The 18501-nt window shown below is 43.1% G+C and overlaps 1 protein-coding gene across 1 annotated transcript in view; it reads left to right on the forward strand.

Annotated features, from left to right (window-relative positions):
- The window catches only part of GLB1 (galactosidase beta 1), a gene marked incomplete at its 3' end in the record, with an annotated part of 68016 nt that overhangs the window by 31724 nt on the left and 17791 nt on the right, over positions 1 to 18501 (forward strand). The window contains exons 6-10 of the mRNA XM_007447699.1: positions 1615 to 1795; positions 4441 to 4499; positions 5929 to 6050; positions 6137 to 6177; positions 11568 to 11680. Coding sequence (XP_007447761.1) covers positions 1615 to 1795; positions 4441 to 4499; positions 5929 to 6050; positions 6137 to 6177; positions 11568 to 11680 — 516 coding nt within the window. The remainder of the gene's footprint in view (positions 1 to 1614; positions 1796 to 4440; positions 4500 to 5928; positions 6051 to 6136; positions 6178 to 11567; positions 11681 to 18501) is intronic.

Consider the following 18501-nt stretch of genomic DNA (forward strand, 5'->3'; position numbering starts at 1 on the left):
CCCGTGTCCCCTGCATTGGCGGGCGGATTCTTAACCACTGCGCCACCAGGGAAGCCCTGTTTTGCTTCTTGAACCCATAACATGAAAGTATAGTCAGAGGGATTCTCGCTGAGAAAACCATCGTGCATTAAACCATTTGGGAGGAGGTGCTTTGCAGATGATGATGGTGGTGTCTGGTTCTTCTGCATCACTCCCTACTCCCTTCCCACTCCCCGACTCTGTCCATAGGCTTCATGGAGCTACTAGCAATTTTGCCAACAGCATACTCCTTGCAGGAATACTCTCTACCTCTCCCGCTTCCCTGACCAGCGAGTGCCTTTCTGTCTAGAGCTGCCTTGGGCAATCCCTCCAGGGAAGCTTCCTTAACCATCTCTTCCAACCACTCTCAGACTGGGCACCTCTTTTCTGGAGGCTCACAGTTTCTTTTGCTCATGTTCAAAGGCCACGTATCCCTAGGATCACAAAAATTTGTTTTGCGTTGTGTGTAGGTAGAAATTGTTGTGTGGGAAAGTTTTTAATTTTTGTAAAATTGTGAAGTATACCACACACGCATTAACGTACAATAATGAAGCGTTATGATGAGAACAGCCACAGAATGACCACCCAAGATGGAAAATGGTGCGTGGCCAGGACCCTGGAAGCTTCCCAGGTGTCCATCTTAATCACACCCCACTTCTTCTCACTGTTCCGACTTTCGTAGCCATCAGCTTCTTGCTTTTCTTTACACTTTTACCAATTATGTGCACACCAAGACTTGATAGTTTGGTTTTGACTGATTTGGATTTTCTATTCGGGAAATTGTATCGTGTGTATTTTTCAGTGTCATGCTTCTTTCACCAACCTCTATAACTCTAAGATTCTTTGGTGTATTGGATTTTTTGGTGTATCTGGTGTATTGGAAATAAATGAAGGTCATTCATTTTATTGCTTTAGAGCAATGTTGCTTAACCTTTTTTTCATTGTTGCCCATTAAAGATCCTCTCTAGACATATTTTTCTAATTGTTCCCCCCATGAAATTTTAATACCTGAGATGTACTGTATAGTTGTATATATATCTGTACTTTATATGCAAAATAAGGTGTTTTTTTTTTTAATCCTATAAAAATCAGCTCCCACCTCCTTGGGGATGCTCTCCACCTCATTGAGAATGGACACTTCAGAGCAGGGGTTACCACTCTCAGCACTATTGTCACTGTACCCAGTAATTCTTTGTTGTGGAGGCTGACAGTGCAGGATCTCTAGCAACATCCTTTGGCCTCTACCCACTGAATTAACAGATGATATTTCTTCATTTTTTAATATTTCTGCCATGGAAAGGTATTATTTACGTAATGTTTAAAGTATCGGTTACGTATTATAGGGGACAATATCACTACAATCTGAAAACTAACACATTGGCTGTTTTCCTTATTTCTGGGAGGTATTAGAAGGTAGGTTTTTATACTGAGTTGCTTTTTGGAAAATGAGTTTTGAGGACTGAGTGTAGGAGATATTTGGGGATATTACTAAGCCTTGTCATCTCAGAGATGTGCAGGTAATTTCTCTAACCAAAAGCTTGCCTTCGGACGTTGGAGTCTCCTGATTTCTTTCCCCTCCCCTTTTTAAATTTGCAGGTTGAAAATGAATATGGCAGCTACTATACCTGTGATTACAACTACCTGCGTTTCCTGCAGAAGCGTTTCCACTACCACCTGGGTGAGGACGTGCTTCTGTTCACCACGGACGGGGTGCATGAGAGTCTCCTGCAGTGCGGGGCACTGCAGGGGCTCTATGCCACCGTGGACTTCGGAGCAGGTTGGTGTCTACAGTCACAGAAACCCAGCTGAGCAGGCAGGTTTGGGCTTTTTACTCCATTGGTCATTCTAGGCAGCTGTTGTTCAAGTGGCAAGGGCATATCGAGTGAGATTTCCCAAATTTTCCTGTATCTGGTAACTGGTAAAATAGAATACCTGATAATGCACCCCTCCATTGCAGAGATCATTTTATGTCAGCTGAGCTGGCCCTTAGGTCAAGAGCTCCATTTCCAGCCCTGGCGGAGCTGGCTGCAGCCTGGAGTCCTGTTCTCTTAGGGGCTGCCTGCCAGGAGTAGTTCCAGGGTGAGAACTCCACCTTTCAGGCTCTGTCTGGAATGTGCTGCTCTTCCCTGCTCCCCCTGTCCCCCGAGTCGTGGCTGGGTGCTTGGGCTGGGTCGTGGCCATCGTGAACTCTGAGGCCAGTCCTGGGGTTCGGGGAACTTACCTGGTACTTCCGCTTTCTTTCTACGTAAACTCATAAGGCTGGGAACTGTGATGGGCCGGAGGCGGTTTGGCAGATGCTACAAAAAATTGTCTTGCCTGATGCATTAGTGCTGTGTAAGCTGCTGAGGTTCCACACATGAAAGGAGGGCTGGGATGTTTCGGGCTGTAATGACATTAAGAAATCTTCATGTAGGTTGAGAGCAGCTTTCATAAAAGGCATGGCAGCTAAATGCAGTGTGTGATCCTGGACTTTTATTTTCCTTTTTTTTTTTTTTTCCTTTGGTTGTTGTTGTTATGAAGGACATTATTGAGACAATTGAAATCTTTGAATAAAGGCTTTAGATTAGATAATAGTATTCTATCCATGTTAATTTCCTGTTTTTTATCATTGTATTCTGTTTACTTAAAGAATGCCCTTGCCCTTAGGGGATACACACTGAAGTATCTAGGGGTAAGGGGCCATTCTGTCTGCAAGTTATTCTCAAATGGCTCAGAAAAAAATATGTATATTCATACAGAGAGGGAAAACCTGATAAATGTGGTAAAATGTTAACAATTGGGGAACCTGGGTGAAGGGAAGATGAGTTCTTTGTACTATTCTCACAGCTTTTCTGTAAGTTTGAAATTATTTCAAAATGAAAAGTTACTGCCCCCCGCCCAAAAAGACCAGCTCTTCAAGTAGCATAAGGATCCCGCTGTTCTCCCACCTGAGGGATGAGACGCATATCCAGCGTTGCCTTCTCTTGAGAAGGCTGTACAGAAAACTGCAGCTGCATTTTTAAAAAGATTCTTCTACACTACCAACAAGGAAATAACTGGCTCTGAGTGAACTGAGTGTTTCTAGAAACATGGTACGTTGCTCAGAGCATTTGGCGATGAAATAACTCATCTACAAAGAGCTGCACAGGAAGTGGCATGCTGGTTTCGTCATGCTTTGGCACACTTCCCAACACAGTGATGAAAAAGCACAGTATTCTTCTGTTGGGAGGAACAAATTAAAGATTATTATGAGTTAGTTGTAAGCATTATTTGTATGTCGGGTGACAGCACATGCAAATAATGCTTCTTCTGTGGGTTCAAGGACAGACACTCAAGACCAGTGTACCTGGGGCAGGTGGGGCTGTGGTAGCTTTATTCATTTGTGTGCAAGAGGGGCAGTGCCTGGGGTCAGATCCCAGGAGAGTCGCCTGAGAGCAGCATTTAAAGATCTGGAAGCTACCGAATGCTTAATAGTGAGAAATTTACAGCCATAAAATGAGATTCCATTCTTTCTTGATCAGCACATTGACTCCTGAAAGCTGGCCTTACAGAGAAGCCCAAGGATTGTCCCAGAGCAGGGGGGTTTCGGAGACTTGGCTGGTGTCCCTTTCACACTGGGACACCCACTACGGGAACTGGACCGTGCAGTGTGGGGTCAGGGTGTCCTCTGCTCTGGCTGGGAAGCACTGTGCGTGTTCACTGATGTAAAGCAGCCCATTACCTGTCTGGGGAGAAACCCTTTCTTTCTTTAGAGGTGGAGGGGAGAACAGAGTCGTGGGAAGCAAGATGAGATACAGGCATCCCAATGGAATATTTCAGAAGACAAAATTGAGTTCACGAGTAGTCTGGAATGACTGTTGATGTACAAATTAAAATTCAGAGTATACTCCATGATTACGTAATTAGAGCACATTTGTCCCTTTGATTTGTTAATTAAGTGGCAGATATTTGTGCCACTATGGTGTGTATGGCACTGTGGAGCTTACCAGGAAGTATGTTCAAAGCAGGGCTATCCTGTAGGGAGCAGCTAGGTCAACCAGATGTCCGAGTGAAGAGAGAGAGAGAGAGAGAGAGAGAGAGAGAGAGAGAGAGAGAGAGAGAGGGAGAGACAGACAGACAGACAGACAGACAGACAGACAGACACACCAGCCGTGTGTCCAGGTGCCGGGGACACAGAGGAAGCACAAAGCCTGTGCCGTGATCTCCCAAAGGAAAGCAGTCAGGAGAGGCCCGAGCACTGTTCACAGAGGAAGCATCATTCTGTGGTCCCCACGGTCCGTCAAATGGCTGGCCTGAGTCCCCACCTAAAGCTAGTTTGGAGGTGTGCAAGCCCCTGGGGGTGTGGGGAAGGGCGGGGGCCTCAGGCGCAAGTCCTACGAAGGAATCTTTTTATTTAACTTCTCGTCATTCCCATGGCTGACCGTTCTCCCTCTCATTTTTCAGATGTCAACATCACAGCTGCTTTCCTAATCCAGAGGAAGAGTGAACCCCAAGGACCCTTGGTAAGAATCAGGTGTGAGGCCTGGGGAGACTGTTTGCTTGTACTAACTTCATTACCGAGGCTGGGAGAGAGCGATTAACTGCTGCGGAGGGTGGGAATGGATCCTTGGTTTCTCTGAGTTTGAGGTCAGCAGCTGATGGGAGTGTAGAGACCCCCTTCTGGACACATGGGAAACAGCAGAAGCAGTGCTGCTACTTGACACCGAGGCCCTGCACTGGAGGGGGGGCAGAATGGGGACCGAAGTGAACATCCCGCCTCCATCAGGCTCTGCGCTTTTGCATACCTCATCGTATTTGGTCCTCGTGCCAGCTCTCATAGGTAGTATCATTGTCTCCATTTTCAATGAAGCTCAGAGACCATGTATGTCACTTGCCCAGGGTCGTACAGCTGGTGAGTGGCAGGGCCAGGATCTGTGTTCAGGTCTGTGTTTCTTGAAAGCGCTTTGTGACAGAGCTTCTCCACCTTTAGTGTGCTTACAAATCACGTGGCACTCTTGCTAAAACGCAAACGTTGATCTGTTGGGTCTGGGAGGGGACTGAGATTCTGCACTTCTGACAAGCAACCAGGTGACATGGGGAGGTAGGGTTGCTGACCACTCTGGGAGCCGCGGGGCTCTGTGACGTGCTGTGTAGGCGCCTGGGAGGTGGAAACGGAGGCCAGGTCCTGGCAGGTGTGCTCAGCCCATCAGTGATGCAGCCCTCTCTGTGCTTCCCTTCTCCTTGCAGCTGTGGCAGTTGTCCTTGTCACTGGGCCCCGTGTAAGGGGGAATATCCTGTGCCTTCCCCGCAGCAAGTCAGGCTGCCCCGCCTGTGTACCCACCTTTGTACAAAGCAGCCTTTTCTGAACCTGGTCTCTGCTTCGTGAGCCATGCAGAACCCGAGTTCCCAGACTCCGGGTGGAGCTATTTCCTGGAGTCTGAGACAAGAAGTCCCCAGAACACGTCCAGATTTCTCTTTCCTTCTATAGATCAAGGGCTTGGCAGGGTCATGTCCAACAGAAACATGAAGTGCTTGGGGCCTGCTTGGCAGAATATTTGGACAAGTCTACCTCCCTTTAAGTCAACCTGAGATCTGAAAATCTAGATTCACACAAAGGGTGAATTTGGACCTAATTATTTTATAAACATTTTGTCATCTGATTCTTTTGCCCAACAAACTTTCCTACCATATTCAAACTGGGGATTGGTTAGCAAGATTTTGATGCAGGTACAACTTTTCAGGGACACCTGTATTGTCCGTACCTGAGACCTGAGTTTAGGCAATGCTATATGGGATGTCTTCATTGGTCCCCCAGCTCCAGGTAAAGTAGTGAATGTCAGCTCCTCTCCCCGCCTGTTCCTTGGTAGAGAACCTAGGGCAGTAGTTACTGAGAAGCCCAGCATGGAAAGGTCTTAAGTCTATCCTAAGCTCCGTATCCCTTTCTCTTTTCAGGTCAATTCTGAATTCTACACTGGCTGGTTAGACCATTGGGGCCAACCTCACTCAACAGTCAAGACTAAAGCGGTGGCTTCCTCCCTTCACGATATTCTTTCCCGAGGGGCCAGTGTGAACATGTGAGTGTTATTTTTCGGAGGGGAGGCTGTTCTCCGTAGCTGTGGGCTCATGGTGAAGTGCTGTCTGTTCTCTTGTTTCCTTGTAGGTACATGTTTATAGGTGGCACCAATTTTGCCTATTGGAATGGTAAGAACAATTTAACATCTGTTTGTAGAATCTAATCCTAAAATGTTTTTGGTGCTTGATTTTTGGAGGGGTGTGCCTGTGGACAATTGTTATTTTCTATTTTTGTTTGCTTTCTCCCAAATTTTCTAATATATAAGAATTGCGTATATAATTTAAAAAATAATTTTTCTTTTATTTATTAAGAAGAGGAGAGAAATGTTGAATTTGCTTTTCTATTGAGAACTGATTTTAAAAAATTGAGTATCCAGGTGTTATGAAATAATCGATGTTATATAAATGAGGAACTGCATTTGATGATTATAAATTACCCTTCTATACTTGTTTTAGATGCTCACAAATTACTTGTTCTTTGAAAATTTAATTCAGAATTTTAATTTAATTTACAAATGTGTTATAGGATCATAGAAATGGAATATTTTTCTTATGTAAATACAAATCTTTCAAAGTTTTCTTTTTTTCTTTTCTTTTTTTCTTTTATTGAAGTATAGTTGATTTACAGTGTTGTGGTAGTTTCAGACGTACAGCAAAGTGATTCAGATATAGATAGATATAAATATATAGATATGTATTATTTTTCAGATTCTTTTCCCTAATAGGTTATTATAAAATATTGAGTATAGTTCTCTGGCTATACAGTAGGTCAAAAAATCATTCTTCCTTAAAAAAAAATTTAAGAGACATAACTTGTACATTTAGAAGCTATTGTTTTAAATCAAGCTAGTCAGGCAGGTCATAGTCTCTGGCTATAACTTACTTGTTCATATATTCTGGTCTTTTTCTTCTATTTTTTTTTAAAAAAAACACTTTGTTTTGTTGAGATAGAATTCACATACCATAAAATTCATGATTTGGGGAATTTCCTGGCTGTCCAGTGGTTAGGACTCTGCGCTCTCACTGCCGAAGGCCTGGGTTTGATCCTTGGTCGGGAAACTAAGACCCCACAAGCCACATGGTGTGGCCAAAAAAATAAATAAATAAATTCATTATTTTAAAGTACACGATTCAGTGGTGTTTAGTTTATCACAAACTTGTGCAGCTATTATCACCATCTAATTCCAGAACATTTTCATTACCCCAAATAGAAACCTCGTACCCAGGAAATGCCCCACTCTCCCTCCTCCCAGCCCCTGGCAACCACTAGTCTACTCTCTGTCTTTATGGATTTGCCTGTTCTGGACATTTCATATGAAGGGAACCATACAATTTGTGGTCTTTTGTGTTTGACTTCTTTCATTCAGCATAATCTTCTCAAGGTTCGTCTATATTGTACCGTGTATCAGGACTTCATTCCTTTTTATTGCTGAATAATATTCTATTGTGTGGATATACCACATTTTGTTTATCCATTCATCAACTGATGGACATTTGGGATGTTCCCCCTTTTGGGCCATTATGAATAATGTTCCTATGAACATTATTACCTATGTGTAATATTACCTATGTGTAAGTATTTGTTGGAACCCCTGTTTCAATTCTTTTGGCTGTACACCTAGGAGTGGGATTGCTGGTTCATATGGTAACTAACTCTATATTTAGAGTTAGAGGAACTGCCACAGTGTTTTCTAAAGCAGCTGCACCATTTTACATTCCTATATGGCCTATATGGTCTTTCTTTTTAGTAGGAGAAATTATGGTAAAATTCTCTTCATTGCCATTGACTTTTGCAAAGACAAACCATCCTATATTGCTTTTCTCTAAACCTCATTCCCCACATCTCTCCACATCTGCATTTTCCTCTAGGAGTCATTGAGGATGCTTTACAGTTGAGTTTGGGAAGCCTAATTGGACCTCAGTCTCCTGGTGTTAGTAATTGGACACTATCAGCTCTTAATGAAGTTTCTTCTTCAAACTGCTACCTTTGTGCAGGGCAGGATGGTCAAGGAGAAGACTTTGGTTAAAGTATTATTAATATTATTATTAAAGCCAAAAAATGGAGATAATGCAAAGTTCAAATGTCATTTCTTAAAAGAGAGTAGAGTGCCAAGGTTGGTAATTGAAGTTAGATCAGCCCTGTGTCTGTCTTCCCCTTAGAAACACTTCAGACTTTGTGATGCCTTTTGCATTCAGAAAGTAGGGATTCCTCCTAGCTTCCATCCATGGAACCAAGACCAGTCACCAATCCAGGAATAAAGGCTGATATTTTTTGAAACTTTACAGTTCATGAAACAATTTTTTATATCCTATTATTTTATTGAAAACAATACATTCTTTTTTTTTTTAAATATATTTATTTACTTTTGGCTGCGTTGGGTCTTAGTTGCTGCACGCGGGCTTTCCCCAGTTGCGGCGAGTGGGGGCTACTCTTTGTTGCGGTGCACAGGCTTCTCATTGAGGTGGCCTCTCCCACTGCAGAGCTTGAGCTCTAGGCATGTGGGCTTCAGTAGTTGTGGCACGCGGACTCAGTAGTTGTGGCTCGTGGGCTGTAGGGCGCAGGTCCAGTAGTTGTGGCACACTAGCTTAGTTGCTCCACGGCATGTGGGATCTTCCCAGACCAGGGATCAAACCGGTGTCCCCTGCATTGGCAGGCAGATTCTCAACCACTGCGCCGCCAGGGAAGTCCCAATACATTCTTTTTTAAAACTTACGTATAATAACTGATTCACTTTGCTGTACGCCTGAAGCTAATACAACATTGTAAATCAACTAGACTCCAATAAAAATTTTAAAAATAAATAAATAAAGTGTACATGTATAAAACTACCACTCAGAAGTTGTCCTTAATCCTGTCCCTTGCCCCTGACCCTGCCATAAACAATACAAGGCTCTTTTCTGCCTCTGTTTTCCCATTTAGTCCTCATAGCAGTCTCATCTGGGCTGGGGATTATGGACCCACTTTACAGATAAGAAAAGCAGGGTACCAAAAAAGTCCACAAGGTTCCCATTCAGTTGTCAGAGAGTGGAGCCTGGGCTCAAACTCATGCCTTGGAAAGCTGGTCACCGCTCTTTGGATAACTCCTTGCAGCCTGCAGCCTGTGTTTCCAACCCCCAAACCAGCCCCTCTGTGTTTGCGGGCCTCTCTCTCCTGCCCTGTTGCCCGGTCTCTTTGTGGGAGTTGGGCGGCGGGGTGAGCAGTCTGTGCTTTTGGCTGCAATTCTTCGGGCCAGCTTCCCAGAGGAGAGCACGGGAGAAAACCTCTGGCTCAGGTGCTCACTGCGTTCCTGCCCACAGTAGCTGCCCATGCTGTGCAGATAGGCGCCCACTCTGTGCTCATGTATCCCCACGGGAGCCAGGCTGTCCTCTCCTCTTCACACACCCTGCAAAGCTGAGGAGCGGTACATCCTGCAATTTCTCTTGTCTTCCTACCTCACACTCCCCAGCGTGGCCAGAGGAGGCTGAAGTCAGCACTGTTTCCCTAGGACACTGCCCTGTGGGGATCTGAAACATCCAGAGGAAGATTCTGCTGGTAGAACTGCACACACTTAGTTTTCCAGTCTGTCCTGTAACCCATTGGCCAACTTCCCAGCCTGGGTTTCCCTTGGCCCGTAAAGTATGTTTCTGGGTGTTCACACTTGTTGACACTGTTTCACAGAGCTCCTTCTCATGCATGGCTCTGCAGGGGCCTTGGGTAAACAAGGCCATGCCTACCACTAGGATGCCCTTGGTCTAGTGGAGCGAGGTCACTGCCACACTGAGCGAGAGGAGGGACCATAAAGCAGAAGGTGAGCTCCTTGCAGCAAAGGATGTGGTTTTTCTTTTCTTTGCATCTCACAGCAAAGGATGTGTTTTAACATAGGTGTTCCCAGAGGCAGGAGAGTAAAAGTAATATGACTGGATCAATTCAATTGGTTGAGTGGTCCAGGTCTTTCAAAATGTAGATTCTGTGCATCGAACAGATTAGACAGTCTTTGGGGGATGACCTGATCCTTGGCCTCCCTTATCTGTCAACCCCGCCACCAGTAGGATCACCCAGGGCGGCTCCATCATTCGTGAGCTGTGGGATCACTCCAAGGAATTCGTTACTAAATCATAGTGAACTGTCAGATTTTGTGCCTCATTTACTTAAAAATTAGATTGGATATAAGATTATCCTAAAATAACTTTATTCTTTCACACACTTGCACTGCAAAACGCTCTCTGGAGTAGAAGAGAAAGGGGTGGCATGGAGCCTTGCTGGTCTGCAAAAGGCAGCGTCAGTGTCACCTGGGAGGCTTACTTAGAAATGCAGAGTCTCAGGTCTGACCCTATCCCTGCTGAATCAGAATCCCAGGTTGGGCTAAGGAGTGTGTTTTAATGAGCTCTCCACGTGACTCCAGGCCAGAGCAAGTTGTACTGGCACAGGGTTACTGCCCAAATTTGCAGAGTCTCCTATCTGTGAATATCACCTGTGACAAGGCTGGGGCCCACTGGTCTAGACTGTGCCCCTTGAACAATAATTGCAACGCTGTTTGCTTTTTGCATCCACAGTATTGGCATTATTTATTAGTCTCTGTGGCGGGTCACATTCCCTGGGAAACGGACTCTGAGATTGCCTGGCACAAGTTTATTGGGGTGTGCTCCCAGCAGCAACACCAGAGTCAGGATTGGGCAGAAGGAGAAGCTGGGCAGTGATGCAGTCTCAAAAGTGGCTCAGCTGATTCTAGAGGGAGCTCTGGAGCTGGGATGGCCCTTTGAGGCAAGGGGACTGGGCTTTTATATCCCTGCACTGGTCAATCTTTGGATGTTGGCGATCCCAGGAGGGGTGTAATCTTGGGCAAGGCGGCCCAGCAGAGGTCAAGGACCAGAGAGGGGCACATCTGAGAGCCGTCCTCAGCAAGCACTCCCAGTAACTGGGGGAATGAGTGAGTGCCTGGGCCCTGAAGGTCAATGTGAGAGGCACACCACAGCACCCCCTAACTCTTTGCAGACATTACAAACGCCCAAGGTTACACTTGACTCTCAGTGGGCTGATGTGTGTCTGCAGTCATCTTCCAGTTTGTTTGGTCTGATAGCCCCTTAGTTGTTTGCTGCTGATCATGGGCCCAGAAAACTGTGTGTCCACCATGGACCTTTTCTCAGCCACACATGAGGTCATGAACAAGATCTGCAGGGTTAACAGTCAGACATGTGGGTCATGCCATAAGCCCTGCTGTTGCTGGTTGTGAGATGTCCAGGGGGGTTGTAGGGAGCTTCAGAGGCCCTGCTTGTCCAGTGACAGGGCTGTCTGCTGGGGTCGCTGAGAGAGTGGATGGGGAAGGTGCTCTGTAGGCTCTAAGAGCTTGGCGAGGGCCACCTGCAGGAAGAAACTTGTTTCTCTAAACCTTGGCTCCTGAGGGCCACCTCTGTGTCACTTAACAGTTGGCTCTAATGTGTTCCTTATTTTCTCCCTCCACAATGCCAAGCCATGAATCCCAAAGAACTTCTCCCAGGGGAAGGCCTTCCGTAGTAGCTAGTGGCACGGTTTTGTCTTCCAGGGGCCAACACGCCCTACCAAGCACAGCCCACCAGCTACGACTATGATGCCCCACTGAGCGAGGCCGGGGACCTCAGTGAGAAGTATTTTGCTGTGCGGGACGTTATTCAGCAGGTGAGTGCTTTGTACGGGCTGCAGTGGCTGGTCTGGGCCAGAGCCTGCCCGGGACTCACAATGCTCTGTAGACAACTTCCTGGAGGCTTTGTGTTTAAAAGGACAGATGAAGGGAAGCACGAGCAAGACTTGGCCTTGAGTCTTGGTCCCACCCGATTAAGAGTGAGCCCGAGGGCTTCCCTGGTGGCGCAGTGGTTGAGAGTCCTCCTGCCGATGCAGGGGAAACCGGTTCATGCCCCGGGCCAGGAGGATCCCACATGCCGCGGAGCGGCTGGGCCCGTGAGCCGTGGCCGCTGAGCCTGCGCTCCACAACGGGAAAGGCCACAGCAGTCAGACGCCCGCGTACAGCAAAAAAAAAAAAAAAAAAAAATCCAAGGTCAAATGAAATAAAGCAGAAAATCTGCAAAAAAAAAAAAAAAAAAAAAGTGAGCCTGTCAGCAAGGTACTCCACAGTACGTTGTAAGGATTAAAAAGAACACAGGTAAGGCCTCCAGTACAGCCCTGACACATCTGTTGTCCAGTAAGCGGTGGTCATTTATTCTATTATTCATACTAAACAAGAAAATGTGTGTCCACATAAGTAGGTGAAGTATGCAGGAAAGAAAATCCGTGGGCATTTTGAACACGGTACAAATGTGAGCTGTCAGCAATGCTTCATTTTTCTATTTGGGGCAAGTGATTGCTGTTTCCTCCAGGCCTGACATCTGAATGCTTAGTCCTTGCTAACGTTGTGACCTTTGAGGCATCTAACGCACCCAGGTGGGGTTTCCTGTCTCTGTGTGGCTTTAAAAAAAAACCCACAGTTTTTCTGCTCAGTCACCTGAGTTTTGAAGTTAAAAAACAAAGATTTTCTGCCTATAAATGGTATGGACGTTTTTTTCTGTTAGTTTTAAGTATGCTGTAGTCTCCGTTTAAGCCTAAGTGTTATTTGTATTATGAAAAATTTTAAACATATTGAAAAATATCTATACTTAACTACTCTTAGAGTTTGTTCATTTGATCTACGTTTCCAGATGTGTGGTTAAAATGATGCTCGTGTGATTTTTATTGCGGGTTTAATCTCTGTAGAATTTAGAGTGATGACTCCCAAGTTCTGTCTTATATGTTTGTTCTCTGTTTCAAAGCTCTCTATTCCTATCTTTATTATTTCCTTCCTTTATTTGAAGCTTAGCTTTTTAAACTGGGCTTTCTTCTTTTCTTTTCTAATATAAATACTCAAGTCTATACATTTCCTTCAAGTACTGCTATGGTGCCATATCATAAGTTTTGATATGTAATATATTTATTATTGTTTGCTTTTAAACATGCCTATTTTGATTTCTCTTTGACCCTTCAAACGTTCAGAAGTGAGTTTTTAAATTATTAAACATAAATATTTTTCTAGTCTGTTGGTTTCTCACATATTTGCATTGTGGTTGGAGAATGTAGTGTGTATGATACCAGTCCCTTGAAGTTTCTTGAACCTCTTGGTAGAGCCTGGCCTATACCAATATGAACAAATATTCTGTGTATTCTCGAAAAGACTTCGTGTTTTATAATTGTTGGCTATAATCTGTATATGTGTTCATTAGATTAAGTTTATTAATGGTTCTGCTGATATCTTTGATATCCTTCCTAAATTTTTTGGTCAGTTTATTGTATTAGTTATTGAGAGAGTTGTGTTTATGTATTTCTTCTTGTAGTTCTGTCAGTTTTTGAGGCCATGTTATTAGTATGTAGATTGAGAATTAAATCTTTTAGTATCATTATATGGAAGTCATCTATCTCTGTTAATGCTTTTTGCCTTAAAGTCTGTTTTGTCTGATACTAATACTACTAATAACTACTTTTGGTTAGTATTATTCTGGTATATCTTTCACAATGCTTTAATTTCAACCTTTTTATATCCTTTTTAGAAAAACACATGTCCCGAAACAGAAACAGACTCAACGGACGTAGAGAACAGACTTATGGTTGCCAAGGGGGAGGGAGGGATAGATTGGGAGTTTGAGATTAGCAGATGCAAACTATTATATACAGAATGGATAAGCAACAAGGTCCTGCTGTATAGCATGGGGAACTATATTCAATATCCTGTGATAATCCATAATGGAAATGAATATAAAAAAGAATGTATATGTATAACTGAATCACTTTGCTGTACAGCAGAACTTAACACAACATTGTAAATCAATGTTACTTCAATTAAAAAAAAATTAAAAACATGTCCCTTGTAAACAGGATATAGCTGGATTTTTAAAAAATCTAGTTTGAACATTTTTTCTTTTAATTGGTGCACTTGTTCATTGTCATTCATTATAATTCTTGATACACATCAATTCATTTCAACCATCTTATAATAATCTCTTTGTCCAGCTCTTCTGTTTTGTCTTCCCTTATTACTTTCTTTTGAACTGTTTATTTTTGTTTCCTTATTTCATCTCCCTCCCACCCTAGTTTGGATGTTATTCACTATATTTTTATTCTTTTAGTGGTTGCCTATTGAAGTGTGAAATATGTACCCCCCAAAAATACAACTCAGTATAGAACAACGTGAACCCCTGGAACCAACACACAGCCCCCCAGAAGCTCCCCTCATGCTCCTTCTGGTCATTGACCTCCCATTGACCTCTATCACCATAGGTTAGCTGTGCTTGTTTTTGACTTTATATAGATGGGTTCATACAGTATGCACTCCTTTATGTCTGGCTTTCAAAAAACTTTAACAGTTTTTACTTATAATAATTTAAAATTAATCCATATCTTTACTTCCTTCCTACAATCAGAACTTTATCTCACATTAACTCCAATTACATCCTTCCTGACTTATATGCTCTGAATGTCATGTATTTTAGTTGTGGGCTAGTTGTGGATGTAAATCTTCAAGGGAGATTGGTTTTCTCCCCTACTTATTGCTGTGCAATAAATTACCTACAAACTCAGTAGCTTAAAACAACAAATGTGGGACTTCCCTGGTGGCGCAGTGGTTAAGAATCTGCCTGCCTGTGTAGGGGACATGGGTTCGAGCCCTGTTCTGGGAAGATCCCATATGCCATGGAGCAACTAAGCCCGTGCGCCACAACTAATGAGCCTGCGCTCTAGAGCCCGCGAGCAACAACTACTGAACCCATGTGCCACAACTACTGAAGCCTGTGTGCCTAGAGCCCGTGCTCTGCAACAAGAGAAGCCACCGCAATGAGAAGCCCGCACACTGCAACAAAGAGTAGCCCCTGCTCACCGCAACTAGAGAAAGCCCGCGGCAGCAACAAAGACCCAACGCAGCCAAAAATAAAAATTAAATAAATAAGTTAATTAAAAAAAACAAAAACAAAAACAAATGTTATGACCTCACACAGCTTCTGAGGGTAAAGAATCTAGGGGTGGCTTAGCTGGATGTTCTAACTCGTGAATTCTCCTGAGGTTGCACTGAAAGCTGTTGGCGATGCAGCAGTCTCTGAAGACTTACGTGGGGCTGAAGGCTTCATTTCTTTCTTTCTTTCTTTCATTTTTTAATATTTATTTATTTATTTGGTTGCACCAGGTCTTAGTTGCAGTACGTGGGCTCCTTAGTTGCAGCAGGCGGGCTCCCTAGTTGTGGCATGCATGTGGGATCTAGTTCCCTGACCAGGCCCGCTGGATTGGGAGCGTGGAGTCTTACCCACTGTGCCACCAGGGAAGTCCCTGAAGGGTCCATTTCTTTCTTTACTTTCCACTTTTTTTTTTTAATTGAATATAGTTGATTTACAATGTTGTGTTAGTTTCTGCTGTACAGCAAAGTGATTCAGTTATACATGTATATATATATTCTTTTCCACTTTGCTTTATAACAAGATATTGAGTATAGTTCCCTGTGCTATACAGTAGGACCTGGTTGTTTATCTATTTTTTATATAGTAGTTTGTATCTGCTAAATTATCCTTCCCCCACCCCTTTCCCCTTTGGTAACCTTAAGTTTGTTTTCTATGTCTGTGAGTCTGTTTCTGTTTCATAAATAAGTTCATTTGTGTCATATTTTAGATTCTACATATAAATGATATCATATGGTATTTGTCTTTGTCTGACTTGCTTCACTTAGTATGATTGTCTCTAGGTCCATCCATGTTGCTGCCAATGGCATAATTTCTTTTTTTATGGCTGAGTAATATTCCATTGTATATACATACCACATCTTCTTTACCCATTCATCTGTCAATGGACATTTTGGTTGCTTCCATGTCTTGGCTATTGTGAACAGTGTTGCTATGAACATAGGGGTGCATGTATCTTTTTGAATTATGGTTTTCTCTGGATATATGCCCAGGAGTGGGATTACAGGATGATATGGCAACTCTATTTTCAGTTTTTTGAGGAACCTCCTATTCTTCTCCATAGTGGCTGCAACAACCTACATTCCCACCAGCAGTGTAGTAGGGTTCCCCTTTGAAGGGTCCATCTCACATGGCTGTGTGCAGGTCACTAAAGTTCTTTGCCACGTGGGACTCTCCATGAGGCTGCCCACGATGTGGCTTCCCCCACAGTGAATGATCCATGAGAGAGTGGGCACCTCCAGATGAAAGCTGCAGTCTTCTTATTACCCAAACACAGAATGACATCCCATCCCTTTTTCCATATTCTTTCCACTAGAAGCCAGTTACTAAGTCCGGGCCATATTCAGGGGAATTAAGTTCCACTTGTTGAGGGGAAGAGTATCAGAGAATTTGTGGGCATGTCGTTAAAACTGCCACATCCCCCTACACTCAGGGCCATATTTATGACGGGCAATGTTCATTGTAATCACAGGTAGCCTTTGGTTATGCCACTAATCAGATAAACAGGTTCATTTATTTCCTTTACTGTTTTTTTTTAATTTTTTTTTAATTTTAGAGGTTCCTTTTTTTCCTTTCATTCCTGATTTTGTTTAATTATATAAAATTACAAGGTACCAGTATTTTTAGATGTTTCCCCTATGGCTAGGATTTCCAAAAAAGGTGTCTTCAATCCTTCCTGGAGTAAGGGGCTGGTTGCCAGCATTCTGCGCCCTGGGGCAGGATTGGGGGTGGGGTGTGTGTGGGGGGGGTAGTTACTGTTTACTACGTGCATGATCACGTTCTCCCCTTTTAAAATGTCCTCGATGCTGCAGGTTAACCATGAAAGCAAAGACCATGTTTTCCCCTCTCGGGAGAATAAATCTCTAGTCCCAGGTGGGAGGGGGCACTGCATAGCGCAGCGTTTCTCAAATACCAGAGCATCAGAACCACCTAAGTACTTGACGGAAATGCAAATTCTACTGAATCAGAAACTCTGTGGATAGGGTCAGCAATCCAAGATTTGACAGACCCCTGGGTGATTCTGACGTGCGCTAGAGTTTGAGAACCTTTGGCTGGGAGAAGGGGAAGAAATCTTCCCCAAAGGGGAAGAAATCTTCCCCTTTGGCTGGGAGAAGGGGAGGATCACGCTGCTTTACAAATAGCTTTCACCCAATCCTCCTTATTTTAGCACCTGTACCTCCCAGTTCTAGAAGTATCTGGTGCTTCCAATTTTGAGCCTTTTGGTAATTTTGCAGTCAGCTTGAATTGGTTCTTAGTTGTCTCCCATTCTGGATTAGGACTTGGCTTTCTTACTACTGATTTGCCGTTCATTTGTCCATTTTCCAGCTTCCAGAATTTTGTTGCCGTTCTTTCCTCTTCTGTTCTTCAGTTCTGTGTATTTATGTCTTAAACAAAAATCTGTTTATTGAGATGTTTACTGGCATTCTTTTGGGAAAGAATGAAATTAGATGTTATGTTTAATGTGCCATCTTAACCTAAATGATCTCATTCTCTGTAATGGCTACATGCTATTGTGCTATTTAGATTTACTGCCATTTACTTAATCCATTTCTAATTGATGGGCATTTAGATTATTTTCAACTTTTAAATGACATCTCATGTACAGTTCAAGGAAGCTACAGGAAATTTTCTTTTTTCTTTTTTTTAATATTTATTTATTTATTTGGCTGTGCCAGATCTTAGCTGCAGTATGTGGGATTTTTAGTTGCATCATGCAAGATCTGGTTCCTTGACCAGGGATGGAACCCGGGCCCCCTGCATTGGGAGCGTGGAGACTTAGCCACTGGACCACCAGGGAAGTCCCTGAAATTTTCTTGAACTACATTACAAATGGCCCTTCAATGAAATTGCATCAGTTGAGTCATATTTCCCCACACTTTTACCAATACTGTGAATTATCAGACTTTTTGACCTTGTCATTTGATACGTAAAAGGATAGTTTTAAAAGTAAGCATTACATTTCTTTAGTAATGAGTACTTAGAGTTGTACACCCTTTCATGTATAAATTGTCCATTTATGTTACTTTTTCTATGAACTATTTGTTCAGGTTTTTTCATAGGTTTTCTGTTGGGCTATTTGTTCTTTTTGTAATTTGCAAGAGTTTTGTTATTATGGCATTTTTCATTTTTCACAGTTTGGGGTGGGTTCCTTTTTTTTCTGTAAAAAATAATCCTGCTTTTTTATGTAGTCAGATATGTTACTTCCCTCCTTTATGGCTGCTTCCCCACTGTAGTAGTATAAATAAACTCTCAGCATGTTTAAAATTTTTATGATTTCATATTTTACATTTAAGTGCTGATGTGCGTGGAATTTTTGTTGTTGTTGCTGTTATTAGGACTGAGGTGGAGACTTAGCTTTATTCATCTCTTAAATGACTAGACAGTTATCCCAGCCCTTTTAATTGACTTATCAATTATTTTGCCACTGGTTTGATGTGCCCATTTTGTCACCTACTTAATTTCCATAAGTATTTGGGTCTATTTTTGAACACTTTTATGTTATTGATTTTTTTTTTTTTTTTTTTTTTTTTTTTT

The sequence above is a fragment of the Lipotes vexillifer genome, unplaced genomic scaffold (genome assembly GCF_000442215.2).
Source record: "Lipotes vexillifer unplaced genomic scaffold, Lipotes_vexillifer_v1.1 scaffold73, whole genome shotgun sequence".
Taxonomy (NCBI): domain Eukaryota; kingdom Metazoa; phylum Chordata; class Mammalia; order Artiodactyla; family Lipotidae; genus Lipotes; species Lipotes vexillifer.